The sequence below is a fragment of the Galeopterus variegatus genome, unplaced genomic scaffold (assembly GCF_000696425.1).
Source record: "Galeopterus variegatus unplaced genomic scaffold, G_variegatus-3.0.2 Scaffold1378, whole genome shotgun sequence".
Taxonomy (NCBI): Eukaryota; Metazoa; Chordata; class Mammalia; order Dermoptera; family Cynocephalidae; genus Galeopterus; species Galeopterus variegatus.
In genome coordinates this window covers 289,711-306,604 of record NW_007727489.1, presented here as the reverse complement: position 1 = coordinate 306,604, position 16,894 = coordinate 289,711, and the positions used below count along the sequence as shown (strand labels likewise).

The 16,894-nt window shown below is 35.7% G+C and overlaps 1 protein-coding gene across 1 annotated transcript in view; it reads right to left on the bottom strand.

Annotated features, from left to right (window-relative positions):
* Window positions 1-3,161: 3,161 nt before the first annotated feature.
* Window positions 3,162-16,894, bottom strand: part of SHPRH (SNF2 histone linker PHD RING helicase, E3 ubiquitin protein ligase) — a 91,307-nt gene continuing 77,574 nt past the window's right edge. Inside the window, exons 26-30 of the mRNA XM_008576630.1 lie at window positions 13,197-13,289; window positions 12,423-12,509; window positions 11,464-11,642; window positions 6,299-6,379; window positions 3,162-5,171 (exon numbers count right to left, since the gene is read on the bottom strand). Coding sequence (XP_008574852.1) covers window positions 5,075-5,171; window positions 6,299-6,379; window positions 11,464-11,642; window positions 12,423-12,509; window positions 13,197-13,289 — 537 coding nt within the window. The 3' untranslated portion in view covers window positions 3,162-5,074. The remainder of the gene's footprint in view (window positions 5,172-6,298; window positions 6,380-11,463; window positions 11,643-12,422; window positions 12,510-13,196; window positions 13,290-16,894) is intronic.

Sequence of the window (16,894 nt, the reverse complement as noted above, 5' to 3'; positions counted from 1 at the left end):
GAAAATAACACTGGAAGGCAGGAAGGAAGGAATAATGGAAGAAATGAAGAAAAAAAGAGAGAATTAAAAGGCGGTTTACTCACTAAAGATCTTTATAATACTTGAAAGGCCAAAGCCATTTAAGAAGGAAACTTGCTGATTTTTTGCTGTATGCATAAGACAGGTTATGAGTAAAAATAATAACCCCTTAAAAATAAATCCACTGCATAAACTAGATGACTGCTTAACTGAATCATCATTAGCAACTTAATAAGACAGAAGTGCTGTGTAAAGTATTTATTTGTGGGGCTGGACAGTCAGCTCAGTTGGTTATAGCACAATGTTATAATACCAAAGTCAAGGGCTCAGATCCCCATACTAGCTAGCAGCCAAAAAAAAAAATAAAAAAAAAATAAATAAAATAAATAAATAAAAAACAAAAAATAAAAAAAAAGTATTTGCACCATATTATGCTGGTAGCCATCCCCCTGGGAAGCTTAACCTGACTGCAGGGTAGAAATGGTCACCTGCACAATATAAGCAATGACCTACTATAATTAGGGATTTGAAAAGTAAAAAGCATTGAGGAAATTTTAGGTAAATACAACATCCCACACTGATGCTTTAACAGTTTAGTAGCTGGATCATTTATAAACATTCTGATAAAGACTGGAAATTAAAATACATTCCCTTTTAAAACATATAAACATTTGCATTTACCAAAGATGACATGATTCTGTGACAAAGGAAATACATTCAACATTATCAACAGGCAGTGATGCCAATGCAAACAGAAAAATAACTGGATGCAGCACTCATCTGATTATGGGAAGCTGAGAGAAAGAAGGTGCACAAGGCACGTTAGAGCTCTGAGTACAGAATTAGGGACAGGAGGTGGTAAAAGTGGTACTGAAAGAAAATGAACACAGGTAATTTCAGCAGGTGTAACTTAAGTAATAAAGTGAGGAGAAACCAGGTCTCTAAGAAAATTTGGGCACAAATGTTTGCTCCTTAAGGCACTGGAAGGGTCAGCAATCAGAATTATGTTTGAATTGTGCTCAGAATCACAGGTCTGGAAAGATCCCATATGTTGAAAATGTGTCTCTGGACAAAATTGTTTCTCTAATAGGTTCTGTAAGGGGCTTGGAGTATTAAGAGCAGGTTTGCTGGAGAGACAAAGATAACAAAGGGGTTTGGAAAGAAAGACCATTAAGAAAACAATGAAGGGATGGATTATTGGGCAGGCAGAGAGAAAAAGTTACTGACTTTAATGTCACCTGTATAAAGGATAATTATTCAGATAATGGAGATTATTTAAATTTTATTTCTATTTCACAGGAAAAGCAAAAGCTGCAATATAAGGATTTGGCTTCAATATAACAAAATCAATTTCAACAAACAAAATCAGTCTTGAGAGGCACTGACACTAAATAATGGAACAGGGATCCACAGATGGTGTGGGACCTTTGCTCTTCAAAGATGAGTGACGCATGTCCCTGAAAGGTTGTCTGAAGAAAGAAGGGTGGAGATGGCAGCTCTGGTCCCTGCCAAGTTCTGCTATTTTCTGTGTGTGATATTTCCTGTTCTATACTCAGAGGCAAAACCATGTACCTATTGTGAGACTTGAACTCTTCTTGTGGTTATCAATTACCCTATATAGCCTTCCTCTAATGAAAGGCTTGCAAGTGGTTCATTCAGCCCTTACATGTGATGAGCATTCGTGTAGGCTTCACAACAGCCCTTACATGTGATGAGCATTCGTGTAGGCTTCACAACATAAGAGGTCCACGGAGATTCTTGTAAACAGAACATTTTTATAAAATAATTAACTGATCTCACTTTGAAGAAATATTATTGAAGGTTAGATTTCCTTTATCAGAGTAGCCAGGCTTAAAATGCATTGCCTTTACTGTACTATTGTAATGACATTTCATATTTATTTTTGTGGGGTTTTTTTTGGCAGTTGGGCAGTACAGGGTTCCGAATCCTTGACCCTGGTGTTATAACACCACGCTTTAACCAACTGAGCTAACCGGCCAGCACTGTTCGTGTTTATTTTTGGTATGCCAGTTAAAAATTTTGAAATAACATATTATTGTGGAATTTTGCTTAGCTACATTCCAGAAAAATGGAAAGATACATTTTATCCAAATTAAGTAGGCTTGAGGTAATTTAACACTAATGGTTTCTGAATTTCTAAAAGATTATTTTGTAGTTTAAAAAACATAAAGAACTCAAGCAGGCTAAATCTTGGGGAGGCTAGTAAATGAGAGCAGATTTAAAGTACATAATTTCCTCCTTTGTCTACATGAAAGGGTAGTTTGACTTGATGATTAATCTTACATTGCCAAATTCAATTCCTAAATATTTTGGTAAGTAGTTGGTTTGATAATTATTTGTAAAGTATTAGTAGCTACATGTTGAATTATCAGGTTAAGATGTTTAGTTTGTTATTAATGTGATATGAAAGGGACTAATTCCTAAAACTAAATGTATGGCTCATTCTGCTGAGCTCACACGCAAAGAAAAAAGTTGAAGCTTCAATAAATATAGTAAAGCTATCTGGGTTTGAAGCAAAAGGCTATGGAATTAAGTATTACACTATATATCAATAAATCTTTTCAGTTCTCGTAAACTCATCTAGGTCATTTAACAGAGAACAATTCCCGAGATCCAAACACGTTTAAGCTCTGAGGATTGGGGCTATTCTAAGAATTGGGGTTATCTCATTGTTTTTCTCACTGGTTCATTAGTATAGCACCAATTTAAGAAAAACTACTTATAAACAGGGTTATTTCAGAGAACATAAAATGATGGGGCTGGCTCGTTGGCTCAGTTGGTAAGAGCGTGGGGCTGCTAAGACCAAGGTCCAAGGTTCAATCCCTCTACTGGCCAGCCACCAAAAAAACAACACGCACCCACCCCCAACAAACAAAACAAAACGAAACAAAACAAAAAAATGATGAAGGAAGAAAATGAAAAATCCTTCATCTGCAGCTAAGAATCCTTTGTTTGGAGATTAGATCTATATTTCTTTTGAATAACTGGTAGGGCTGTCACAATTGTTTTGAAGAAATAACAAACGTATATAAAATATGGAACTGCGTAGTATTAGTAATTTTGACAACTTTCGTTAAGAGAAAAAACCTGTATGTTCCATGGTTCAGAAATTAATCCTACAATTTCAATTCCCACTAAAATATTTATTTAATTGATGATATCTTACAGAAATAAATAACAGCAATTTTTCTCTAATACAGATAGTATACATTTTTTTTTTTACAAAATTGAACCATATCAAATTGTTTTCTCTAAAACATAGCTCAAAAAAAGAATACTAGAAACAAACAAAAAGAAATACTGAAATAGTTCCATTATTAAATTGTAATCATGGGTTTTCTGAATCTCAGCATATGATTCATGGGATTTGGAGTCAGGGGACCTGGGCTCCACTGTTTACTTGCTACATATCATAGGCAAGTTTCCCAATATTTGTGAACCTCAGTTATCTACCTTTAAAATAAATTTGATATTAATACCAACTTCACAGATTGCTGGGCAACTTAAACAAGCGAATGTACAGGAAAGCTCTTTATAATATGTAAAGAGCTACAAAAATAATAGTTCTGTTGAATTTCATATAAAAGAAAAAATGCATATCTCCCTTCAACTGGAGAATAAGCACCAAAAATGTGTGTGTGTTTTCTTCAGTTGAATTATGTCACCCTATAAACCTAGAGTAAGAAAATGCACCTTAACTAAGCACCAAAGCCTCTTGGACAAATGTGATCCAGGGGAAATTTCTATTACAGTTTTCTGGGCAGCTAAGTAGGATCTAATGAATCCTAAGGGTCATTTAAAACTCTGAAGGCTCAAACAAAACAAAACAAAACAAAACAAAACAAAAAAGAACAAGAACATTCGTATTACACCAAATGGCTAGGATACAACAAGCTACTCCTTATTTAGAGATTTCAAAGTCCATTAATTCTTCACAGAAGAAGAAACACTCAGTTATTATAACTTGCAATTATTTGCTTATGTGAACATGGCATTCGCTTGTTTAGAAGATCAAATAACTAGTCCTTAAGGGAAGAACTGGAATAAAATAACAAACTATCACAAATTTAGCTATTAATGGCTAAAAATTCTAGCTACATAAGAACACGGGAAAGTAAAGGAATCTAAGATATCAGTATAACAATAATAATGAAAAGGAAATCCTGCTATATTTCCATGTTATAACAATAAGACCTAAAATCATAAAAAAGTACAACATTTACAGATATATCAATCTTAAAACATAAAAACTTCAAAATAAGAAAAATTAAGAGTAGAGAAAGCAGTTAGATAATTTTAAGGTAAAGTTTTTTTTTTTTTTTTATTCCTTAAGGTAAATGTTAATATATTTAAAAACACTATTTAGAGTTAACTGCTCACACTGACTCCACTTAACAAATAATACAAAATGAAAAGTTTTCACTGTTTTGATTTTCAGTAGCAAGATGCAGAAAAAAGAAATAATTGCCTAACATTAACTTATTGTTAGGAGTTGTATTACTGTAAATTTACTATACATGGAGATATAGTGTAACTAAACCTACTGAAATAACAAGGAGTTAATATAATTCATCATCTACTTAAAATATTACAAGATACTGGTGATTCATGTGTTAATGACACTGAAGACCCTTTCAAAAATGAGATCTATGTTCGTTGAATATACCAGGTCATATAAAACTAGACTAACTTACTTTCTCTTATTCCAACTCTATTTATGATTGATCTCATCAACTTCATTTATGACTGATCTTAAGTTAATAAATTAACTTAAGTCAAATACAGATATATTCTTCAGAACAAAAATAAATGTTTTATTAGAAGTGTAAAGTTAAAAATCTTCATAGACCTTTTGAAAATAGTACATTGAAAAAGGCTCAATGACTAGGCTACTATATAACCAAAATAGAAAAAAAATCATTCAACTAGGAACAGTATTTACTGAAACCTACCGGACTTTAAAACTAATAACTTTGCTCTACAGCTATGAAAGTTTATTAATGCATTAAAGTGTGTGGATTCAATCCAGTATAGTTCATTCAAGCTCTTCAGTTTCTTTGGTAAATAGGTCCGCCAGGTCAGCCACGGTCAAGACGGAGGCCTCTGAATGCTTCACTGATGAGTTTGTGTGACTGCAGGTTTTCCAAGTGAGCACAGTTAGAAAGAAACCCCCCAAAATCAATGATTATATCTGTAATAATATAAGACTAGACACATATTTGTTCCTAAGTTTTTGTAATTGGGACATAAGAAATTCTCAGGAGAAAGTAGGCAATGAGATCGTTATTACATCTCATCAAAATTAGTGAAGACTTCTATTTATTATTTTCAGGCTTCATCATAAAATGTTTTTTCTCTGCACAATAAATAAAATCAAAATAAAACCCCAACAACTGCTACTAAGGTTACCTTCTTACCACCTAATTTGTTTCAAGAGAATTTCAACAGCTCTTCTAATTACAATTTTGTTTAAACAGCTTAAATAAAAATCACTTAAGTCTGTTACACATGAAAACAAGAACAAAAAGCCCTCATGTTTTAGGTAAAAAGCTCTCGTTGTAGCCTCTTCCTTCTCATACGCCACTAGTGGAAAAAAATTTCTTGTTTCAAATAGTTTCTTTGCTATACAAAGTACCTCTGAGGAAATGCTTCTAAAGCAATAATCTCTTCCTTAGGTTTCTTCCAATCCTACATATCTCAGAAGAATATAGAAAGGAATTGCTTTATGTTTTTAAAATCACTTTAAATAAAAACTATGGCATAAATATTAAGAAGTTTTGATTCCAAAGTCAAGTGTTTAAAATTAAGACTGTTTTAGTCTCTCTGCTCCTGTTTTGCCTTTGGAATTGACACCACAATCACCATCCAAGTTCTTAAGTCCAGATATTGCTATTTGCACGTGACTAACAAGGGTAACGTTTAAAGCAGTAACATAAGTTTGGTTTTACACATATCAGATTTAAGGCCTTTAGGTTGGGCATAAAGATATATTTCATTTAAAAAGTAATCCAATGTGGCAAAGAAATGTAAGTTAGTTTAAATATTTTTACATATTACAACCAATTAATAAATTAAGTCAAATACAGAATGACCAGAGCGTTAATTGGGAAACACTGAATACATAAAATGTCAAACCTTACTTTTAAAAAGTATTTCTGTTTATGTCTTTTGTCGTCATCTAAGTGAAGAAGTTCCAAACACATACACCAACTCAAACAGGAAAATTTCTCCCATCTACTTGCAGTAAATTGTTACCTACCTCCTCTCAGCGGTTTTCAGCATTGCCTGCATTCTTTCTTCTATTGTTGCTTTAATTAAGAATCTGTGTACAATAGTAGGTCTAGAAGGTACATAATAATGATAAGTTTAAAAATGTCTCAAAACAAGTTAGTACTACAAACCAACTTCACATACGGTATGCTAAATTCATCAGTCAGCTGGTGCCCACTTGTGGCAGGTCCTAATCAAGGAGCTGGGGGTGGTCAGCAGAGAATGAAAGGAGCTATTTCATTTCTATGAACTAACATTCTCCTGAGGGGAGATGGACTGTGAACACAAAGAAATAAAACAGTTTCAGGTACAGATAATGCCACGAGGAGGCTGACATATGAGTTGAAACATGAGGGATGGAAATGAAGCTGGTAAGCAAAGGAAGAGCAGGAAGAGCATCCAAACAGAAGAAAGAGCACACACATGACAGTCTCTGGGAAAAGAACACACTTGGAACAACCTTAAAATGTTCAAGGGGCAAAAAAGCTGCTGGGATGGCAGAAGCATATTGTAAATGAAGGGTAGAGAGGTAAAAATGAGGTTGGAAAGGTGGGCAGGTGCCAGATCATACAGGGTCTTGCAGGACATGACCTGCAATTTGGATTTTGTTGTGGTTATAATAGGAAGCCCTTGGGGGGTTTTATGTATGATTTGATTTATACTTGATTGTACTTTAGGAACACCTTTGGTTGCTTTGTGGAGGATGGACTGTCTGGCAACAAGAGTGGAGGCAGAGAAGACAGTTAAGTAAGTTCTGTAGTCATCCAGCTAAGAGTGTGGATTGTATCAGTGGAGGTGGTAAGTAGTCAGTACATGTGGAATATCTTTCGAAGGTAGAGCTGACAAGACTTAAATGATGATTTAGACTTGAGATGTTAAAGTAGAAATATGGAAGAGTCCTAGATTTCTAGTCTGAGCAATTACAGATGATAGGTTCACATTATAAGATGGGGAGGGCTTCAGTGGGTGGGAGTACAATAGGAATACCATTTTGTTCTGCTCATGTTAAATTTGAGACACCTATTAAGACAGGTACCCAAGGGGAGGCGTAGACTCTACAGAAATATGTAGAGACAGAACTGGATTTATGAAGCTGGGACAGGAGCTAAAGGGGCATGTCTGGGTTGGGGGGAGAGTCATCCATGTGTAAGTGCTACATAAAGCCCTGGGATGGGAAGAACTCATCTAGGAGTGTAGACAGAGAAAAAGAACCCCTGGACCACTAAGAAGAAGTCGTTCATTAATAGTGTTATGAGCCTCATTTCAGTGGTATAGTGGGAAAAGAAATCCAACCAGAAGGGATGAGAAAGAATGGGAGGTAAGGAAGTGGGGGTGGAGGCAGAATGTAGGAGTGTTTTTTATTTTTAAAGATGGATAATATTAAGACATATATCTGTGGTGATGTATCATAAGAAGAAAGCCCATGAGAGTATAAGAAGGGATAGGACAAATAGAACGGCTGGTTTTTGAAAGAAAAGGTATACTTCTGCTTTAATAAAAGGGAAGGCATATACTGTGCCTTCCTGCCTATTACTACAGATGACATATCCATGTTCCTACCTAAAACCAATCCCTATACTTCCCTATTAGATCCCATATCCTCTCCTACTCAAAGACACTGTACCAGCATTCTCCTCCATCTCTTGCTTCACTAGTTTTTCTACCTCTAAGGAATCATTCCCTTGTTTCTCCCACTTGAAAGGGGAAAAAAAAAAATCAAACTTGATCTAATTTTCTTCCTTTTCTCCGCTCACCTTTGTAGCAAAACTCCTCAAAATACTAATCCTGCCAGCTACACAGAAGCAGCAGTGCACTATGGCTAAAGCAAGGACTGTAGAGGCAGAATGGCTGTGCTTGAAACCCTGTCACCACTTTTACTAGCTGTGTGACTGTGGACAAGCTACCTAACCTCTCTTTGTTATATAAGCGTTTGTTAAATAAGAAATACATAAAATCTCATTCTCTTATACTCAAATCAGGCTGTCAACTCTATCACTCCACTGAAACTGGTTTTGATTTCCATGCTGCTAAACTAATGACCAATTGTCAATCCTTATCTTACTTCACATTTTGAAAGCACATGACACAATTGATCATATCCTCTTCCTTGAGTTACATTCTTTACTTTGCTCCTAGGACATGCCCGTATTCTAGTTTTCTTCCTCACTGTTTGATCTTTATCTGTCTCTTTTGTTGGTTTCCTTCTCTTTTCCTAGAGCCTTTTAACTTTGGTGTGCCCTGGAGTTTAGTTCTCAGTCCTCTTCTCTATGTGCATTCACTCCCTATGTAATCTCATTCGGTCTCTTGACTTAAAAATACCTTATATACTGTTGACTTCCAAATGTACATATCAGCCTAGCTTTCTCTTCTGATCTCTAGGACTTGTACAGATGTTCCTCAGCTTAGGATGGGGTTAAGTCCTGATGAACCCATCGTAAAGTTGAAAAATTTAAGTTGAAAAAATCAAACCATCTTAAGTCCCAATGCTCCTCAATTTACCAGGGGGTTACATCTGGATAAACCCATCGTAAACATGAAAAATCCTAAGTCAGAGACCATCCATATCTCCAATTACAGAACAGAAATCTCCATTTGGATGTCTAATAAACATCTCAAACTTATATCTAAAGTAATCTTCTGTTCTCTCACCAAACCTACTCTATCCTGTAGTATTCTCCAGCTCAGCTGAAGGCTATTCCATCCTTTTAGTTGTCCAGGCTAAAACCCATGGTGTTATCCTTGACTCTTTCACACCCCATGTCCAGTCTTTCCACAGATGCTACTGGTTCTACCTTCAAAATATATCTAGAACACGGCCACTGCTGCTACTATGGTCAGGTCACCTTCAACTCTCACCAGGATGACTGCAATGGCCTCCAAGGCTCTTGCTACTTCTACTCTCACTTATTCCCTTCTGCCCCCGGCCTGAACATAGCACTCAGAATCATTATTTCAAACCTTAAGTGAGATCATGCTACTCCTCTGCTCAAATCCTTCCAGTGGCTCTCTACACAGAGTAAAAGCAACCTCATTACAAGGGCCTCATGGGCCAAATATAATCCCCCTTACCCTCTGGCTTCTCTTCCTACTTCTCTCCCCTTGGCTCACTCTACTTCAGTAACTCTGGCTTCTTGCTATTTCTCAAACACACCAGGCATTCTCTTGACTTAGGGCCTTCGCACTGAGTGTACTAATTGAACATTCTTTCCCAAGATAATTGCATGAAATTTCCTATCTCTTTCAAATCTTTGCTCAGATGTTATCTTCTTAATAAGGTCCTCCATGCTCTCCTGCCCAGCCACCTGCACTCTTAAATCTTCCTCACTCTGCTCTGCTTGTCCAGCTCCTAACATAGTATATATTTTACATATTATATTGTTTGCCACCTGTCTCTACCAACCCCCTTACAGCTCCATGAGGGCATCTCAAATACTTAAAACAGTGCCTGGAACATGGAAAGTTCTCAATAAAAATCTACTGAATGAACTGTGTGGGTACTGATGCAGGCAGACTGTTCAAGTTGATGATAGAAAGATGAGGTACTTCTAATTGGATTGTATTTCTTTTCCTAGTATGAGGCAAGATCATCAGTGAGGAGGAGGAAGAGTTCGAAGACTTAAGACAGGCTGGCCAGTTAGCTCAGTTGTTAGTGTGGTACTGATAACACCAAGGTCAAGGGTTCAGATTCCCATACAGGCCAGCCACCAAAAAGGAAAAAAAAAAGGACATAAGATAGCCTCCCCAGAAAGCAAAAAAATCTGTTTACTAGGGAAGCATAGTAAGACTGTCAGTGCTGAATGGCCTTCTTAGACTTGTGGTTTTAAATCTGAGATGAGTCCAGTCTCTCCTTTAGAAAAACATTGGTAGGACAAGAAGTCAGTGTTTAAAAATACAGAACGAAACTAACAAAGAACAAATAAGACATAAATGCATTTTAAATGATACTTAGTGATGCCCTAGAACAAGTTTCATTTATTGTAGTTATGTAACTTAATTTTGTTAAGGGTTTGTTGAATATGTTTCCTTCCTGCTTAAAATTCAAACCCTTCATTTGCTCTCCTAGCTACTGCTTACAGAGCAGTCCATATTTCTGCATATGACATCCAAGACCTCATTTCCTACCACTCCTGTTCTCCTGTTTTCTACTCTAGCAATTCTAAACTCCTTACAGTCCCTAGAGAGGTCATATCTTTATCATGTCTGTGTTTTTGCATATTCAACTCTCTTTGGCTGTGTGAATACCCTTCTTTAGCCCACCTTTGAAATAATTATTCCTTCAAGACTCAACCTAATGAAGTCTTCCCCAGCTGTCTAGGGCACGATTAATCACTGCCTTCTTTTGTTAATACAATAATTTTATTGTTATATTTTTGCACATTCTACTGCAATACTTTAAACCATCTATTCCCTGTACTACACAGCAACCTCTTTGGGGAACAGATTATGCTTTACTCAATTTGAATCTTCAGTATCTAGCATAATGCCTGGCATACAGTAGGTGCTCAGTAAACATTTATTTAATAAGTGCTTACTTAATATGGATTTGTGTGTGTGTGTTTAAACATTTGAGGCATCTAAAATCCAGGAGGTAATACATCTGGAAATCCTTATCAAAGATAATGGTCCATTCTGATATTTGAATAAAGGTAGTACATATCACATAATATTCACTATGAGCTTTGCTTTAGGCCTTAAACCAAATCTAATTATCTCTTACAGCTGACCTAGGAAGATGGCTTTTCTTAAGGGTAACAATTTAAAAAGGAGCCATTTTTTTTCAGTGATACATGTGGTCTGTCTTCTTTTAGGCACAGACAATTTTAGATAATCAAAAATCAATTCCTTAAAGTCATGAAGGATGCCTTCAACTATGTAGCTCTCTTAAGTATTTCTCACAAGCTTTTTTGATAAAGTGATCAGGTTTTTGTGGGAGGGAGGAAAAAAATATGGGAGAATTTGGGTGTTTGCTGCTTGGAGAAGGGAGGGTGGGAAATCTCATACCTTTTGGTCATACAATAATGCCTAAAAGTTTAATAAATAAGAAGGTAATTAAAAACATATAGGCTACGATGAACATAAATGAAGAGCTTAAATGCTAATTAGGTATCTTAGAAACCTGAAGCAAATGTGACTGATGCTAATTTTAGTCCTTACTTTGTCTGTCCAATTCGGTGCACCCTCCCTATGGCCTGAAGCTCATGGGCAGGGTTCAATATGGGCTCCACCAAGAGAACATGAGTTGCTTCAATGATAGTTAATCCATTAGAACCTGTGTGCAGGGGCAGCAGCAAAATATTGATTTGGGGATCACGTTTAAATGCTGAAAGATTCTCCTAAAAAAGAAAGGTACATTTTAATTTTAGCTGGATCAGGTAAATAAGAGCAGCATGTCATAGCTCACTTTAAAGATGTCTAATGGTACCCATTAAGTCATTGTGAAATGTAACAGCTAAGAAAATGAAATGCAAAATTACCAATTTTAGAAAATGTAAACTTGTTGCCTTGCTGTAATTATGAGGAAAAGTATCATATATGCTGTCGTTCTTTATAATATATAGATGCATGTGATGTATGCAAATTAAGCTATATGAGTATGAGCTTAGAGGAAAAAGAGATAGAGAAAAAAGAAATAATGTGCTACAGTGAATGTGAGATAAAAAATACGAATCTGCTAAATCTTCACTTGGTCTCTGTGTGTGTGTCTCTCTTAGGTTATGCACCTGTCACTGTGCTGAGTGGGATGTGAGGACAATTTGACCATATGCAGTTTTGCCTGATACAGCGTCTTTAGAACCTAATTACAGGTGCACGAGGCCCCTGTCCATTCAAAAGATATACCATAGGCAATCTTTCCCTATATTCAGAAAAAGGACCTCGAGTCAAAACATCTTTAAAAAGAGATGGTCTTATTACGGGTATAATTGAACAGACCAAAAATACTTACAGTTTTTCTACTTTGCTTTTAAATGTTAATTTTATAATGAATCAAGAACTCAAACCCTGCTTATGTGGTTTATATGACATAAGACGACAAATGTAAGTAAGCTAGTTAATAGCAGTTTCAATTTGCAACGGAATCCACTACGAAAAACAGGAGTAAAATCTTGACATACCTGAAATGTCTTAACACGACTGATTTGTGCAAAGTCCATGTTGTTGTCAGTGAGAGCTTTTGAAATAATATCTAATACATCTTGCCACTAGAACACATAACAATAAGAAAAACACGGTTTACACACAGCTTTCATCTAAAGAGGATTTGGAAAGGGACGAAATCAACATAACTTTTATACCTCAGAGTTCAGTAAATAAAAACAAAAACAAAACCCTCAAATGAAGTACCATCAATATTATTTAGCTCTCTCTTGAAACAGTAGTGGTATTTTCTTTTTGCATAAAATGCTGACTGAAAGATAGGATAACAACATGAATGTCTTTGAAAACTAAATTAAGATAAGCAAAAACAGAAAATAAATAATGGAGTGCTTACTGGATGTGGTGACTTATCTTTCAGTAATGAAAACTAGAGTTTCTACTAAACACTTTACTCAGAAGATTAATTTTTTTCCTTAACCAAATTCATTTGGGAAATGACTTTCAAGTTTATAAACTGCAATTTTTAAAATATTTAAATAAGAAAACTAAATTAAATATAAAATCATAAAATGTAATTACAGGAATTGCCTTGTGAAATACCATCAAATTTCTCTAAAAATAATTCTATCTTATGGATATGGGGAAAAAAAAGTGGTATGGAAAAAATGTAACAGTAATTCTAAATCTTAACTGCATTATGGTAAACATTAAAAATTAGTTTTCAGATATAAACTGACTGCAGACAGAAAACCAGTCTCAGTTAATGCTGAATATGAAAATATTGAATATACCGTTGAGAAAACGAGAGCTTTAGCTCCTGGATCTCTCAGCTGTATTTTCATCAGAGTTCTGATCACAGCTTCCACTTTTGTAGAATGGCTGCCCTTTGAACATAAAGAAGAAAACACATCACTACCAAATAAAATCTAGCTAAAAATGAAAAGGAAAAGCAACATAAAAACACTTGCTATTATCAAAACTGTATGTGCATCAAAACAAATTATTAGGTGCGTATGTGTTTACTCTTTTTTAATGTTTGCTAAAAATTTTAGTCTCTAATTGTAGAAGTCATTTAATTTATACCCATAGAGAATTTACTATCAAAGCACACCAGAAAGTTATACAGTGATATGACACTGAAGATAGGATTTTTTAGTTAGTAGCTAGGTTTTATAGTAAAAAAATTTAGTTACATTAGATAAGCTGAATTTATATTCAAAAACACTTTTCACTTACTCTCACTTCAGATATTATGGGATTAGAAACATTAAGAATATGGTAAAGAAAACGTGGTATGTATACACAATGGAATACTACTCAGCCACAGAAAAGAATGAAATTCCGTCATCTGTGGTAACATGAGTGAGCCTGGAAGACATTATGTTAAGTGGAATACATTAGGCACAGAGAGACAAACAGTGCATGTTCTCAACTCATGTGAGAGCCAAGGGGAAAAAAAAATATGTTGAACTTTTAGAAGTAGAAAGTAGAATTGTGGTTACTAGAGGCTGGGAAGGGGAGGTGAGAGGAGGACAGGGAGAGGTTGGTTAACAGACATAAAATTACAGCTATATAGGAAAAATAAGTTCAAATGGTGTACAGGAGTGCTAAGCATCTATAATTAACAATAATTTATTGTATGTTCTCCAATGGCTAGAAGAGAGGAGCTCAAATATTCTCATCACAAAGGAAGGGTGAATTTTTGTGATGATGAATATTCTAACTATCCTGATTTGATCACACATTGTATACATTTACTGAAATATAATTCTGTATTCCATAAAAAATAAATAAATTCCTTAAACAACACCACAAAAGCCAAAAATTCCAAGGTAAGCAAAGAGTGAAAAATCCAATGAATGAATATTTTCTTACAATGGCATTGCCAAGGACAATGACAGAGATACAAATAATGTTTAATTAGATTGAGGCAGATTCATATAAAGCTAAATATTTTAAAGGGTATTTTTTACATCTTATATAACCATTTTCACCAGAAGGGTATGAAAATGAAAAAAATGATAAAAAAAAAAAAATGGAGAAATAAGAAAATAAGGAAAATAAAGCAAGTGTTTTAGTAGCCCTCCTGGGAAAGTTTTCCTCCTGGAGTACTCTGGAAGATAGTATGACATAGAGATTAAGGGTATGGGATTTTGAATAAGACATGTTTAAATTTAACTCCCAATTCTGCAACTCACTATACAAGTTCTAAGCTTTCTAAGCCTTTGTTTCCTCATCTGTTAAATAGGGATGATAATTATATCGTAGTTGTGACAATTAAATGAGCAAATGCAAAAAAGTGTTTAGCCCAACACCTGGCAAAGAGTAAACACTCAATAACTTATTAGCTTTCTGAGACATTAAATATGAGCACTATAATTACCTAGACTACACCACAAGGGTAAAGAAGCAAAAATATTCCCACAGCAGTATTAGCCCTCTCCTCAATCCCCTTAACATATTTTTACATGGAGAAACTCTCAAAGGTAAAAGTATAAATAAAAAACAAGGAAGAAATCTATACTAATTTTAAGTCAGCAAGATAGAATTATGAAAAATTTAAAATCCACATGCTAAAATCCTGAGTCTACATTTATTTCTTTTGATGTATGGACTTTCAATTACACTTACAGGGTTTAAAGAATTTATTATAAGAGAACTATTTCAGTATCTCAAATAAAAGCAAAGAGAAAATAGAAAATTAGAACTGAAGTGACAATTTAGGAGTTCAGACAGAAACATCCATGTTCCTTTAAAGGTCTAACTTTTAAAAACATTTCAAGTGAACTACCACTTTAGCTATGAATGCTTCCATCTATTAAGCTGTGTCTTACTAAAAACTCAAAAGAAAAAGAATAATCTTCTATAAGCAACAATCCAACTGTAGTGTTAACTCTATGGAAGAAAAGACCAGAGCACAGCTCTTAAATGCTAGGAGACGCACACTTCTGTGCCACAGGCATACTAGCCTTGGTCCCACAGAAGCTCCTGAAATAGTCCAGAAATTTAGTCCCAGCCATCTCAGCTGTGGTCTGAAAATTGTTCTACCTAACCAAAGACGAGCCAGGAGACATTCCCATCTATGTCTCTGGGGTAGGCTTGCCAACCTTGGTCCCACAGAGGATCTTGAAATTACCCTGGATCCTGGCCTTGACTCCTCTTGGATGTAGTACTGGAAGCAGTACTGCCAGCCTGGGGACCCACAGGAAGGCAGCCTGTCAGTGTTCCTGCAGGCTGACCTGCTATCTTTGGTCTTACTGTGAATCTGAAAATGGCCCTGTCATTTGGATCCAGTCAATTTCAATTACAGCAAGAAAGCAGGCCTGCCCAACCAGGGACCTGCTGGGAAGCACACTTATCCATTACTCCAGAGACAGGCCTGACAACCTTGGTTTTGGCTGTGGACTCTGAAGCAGCCTTGTGACTTAGTTCCAGCCTCTCTCAGCCATGAAGGGGGCAATACTGCTTGACAAGGGAACCACCCAGTGATCTAGTGGTACCCTTTCTGGGGACACAGAGGAAGCCACAAACATCAATACACCTTGTAACAGGCCTGCTGCTTATAGACCCTGAAGTGAACCCTCATCCTAATGCCAGTCCTATTGACCAATGTCCTGGAGACAGTCCAGTCTCCCCAAGGACTGGACAAGATCCATGCCCATAAAGCACCTGGTAACAGGCCCACCAACTGTGGACCTACTGTAGACCCAGTAGCAGCTTCAAATCCACTCAACCACAACCACGAAGGCAATCCCACCACTGTGTGGACCTAACAAAAGGCCTTTTCCTGCCAAAATGAGTCCATAAAGACTGGAAGACATGTTTTTTCCTTCAGATGCACATACATCGATGCAAGGCTACATGGAAAACAAAGAACCAGGGAAACATGACACCACCAAAAGAAACTAGTAAGCTCTAGTAACCAACCATAAAGGAACGAAGATCTACAAATTGCCTGAAAAAGAATTCAAAATAATCATCTTAGAGAAGGTCAATGAGATGCAAAAAAGCCCCCAAACAAAAACAACACACAGACAACTAAATGAAATTAGGAAAACAATACATCAACAAAATGTGAAGTTTAATATAAAAACAGAAACCATAAAAAAGAACTGAACAGAAAACCTGGAGCTGAAGAATACAACAACAAAACTGTAAAACTCAATAGAGAGCTTCAACGGCAGACTTGATCACGCAGAAGAGAGAATTAGAGAACTCGAAGACAGGTCATTTACAGTTAGCCAATTAGAAGAACAAAAAAAAAGATTTTTAAAAAGTGAAGAAAACATAAGGATTGTATGAGATATATCAAATGTACGAATTTACAAATATGAAAGTCTCAGTAGGAGAACAGAGAGAGAGAAAGGGGAAGAAAGCTTATTTAATGAAATACTGGCTGAAAACTTTCCAAATCTTAGAAGGAAAAAGGATGTACAGATAAATGAAGTTCAAAAGACTACAAGCAAGATCAATCCAAAGAAGAACACTC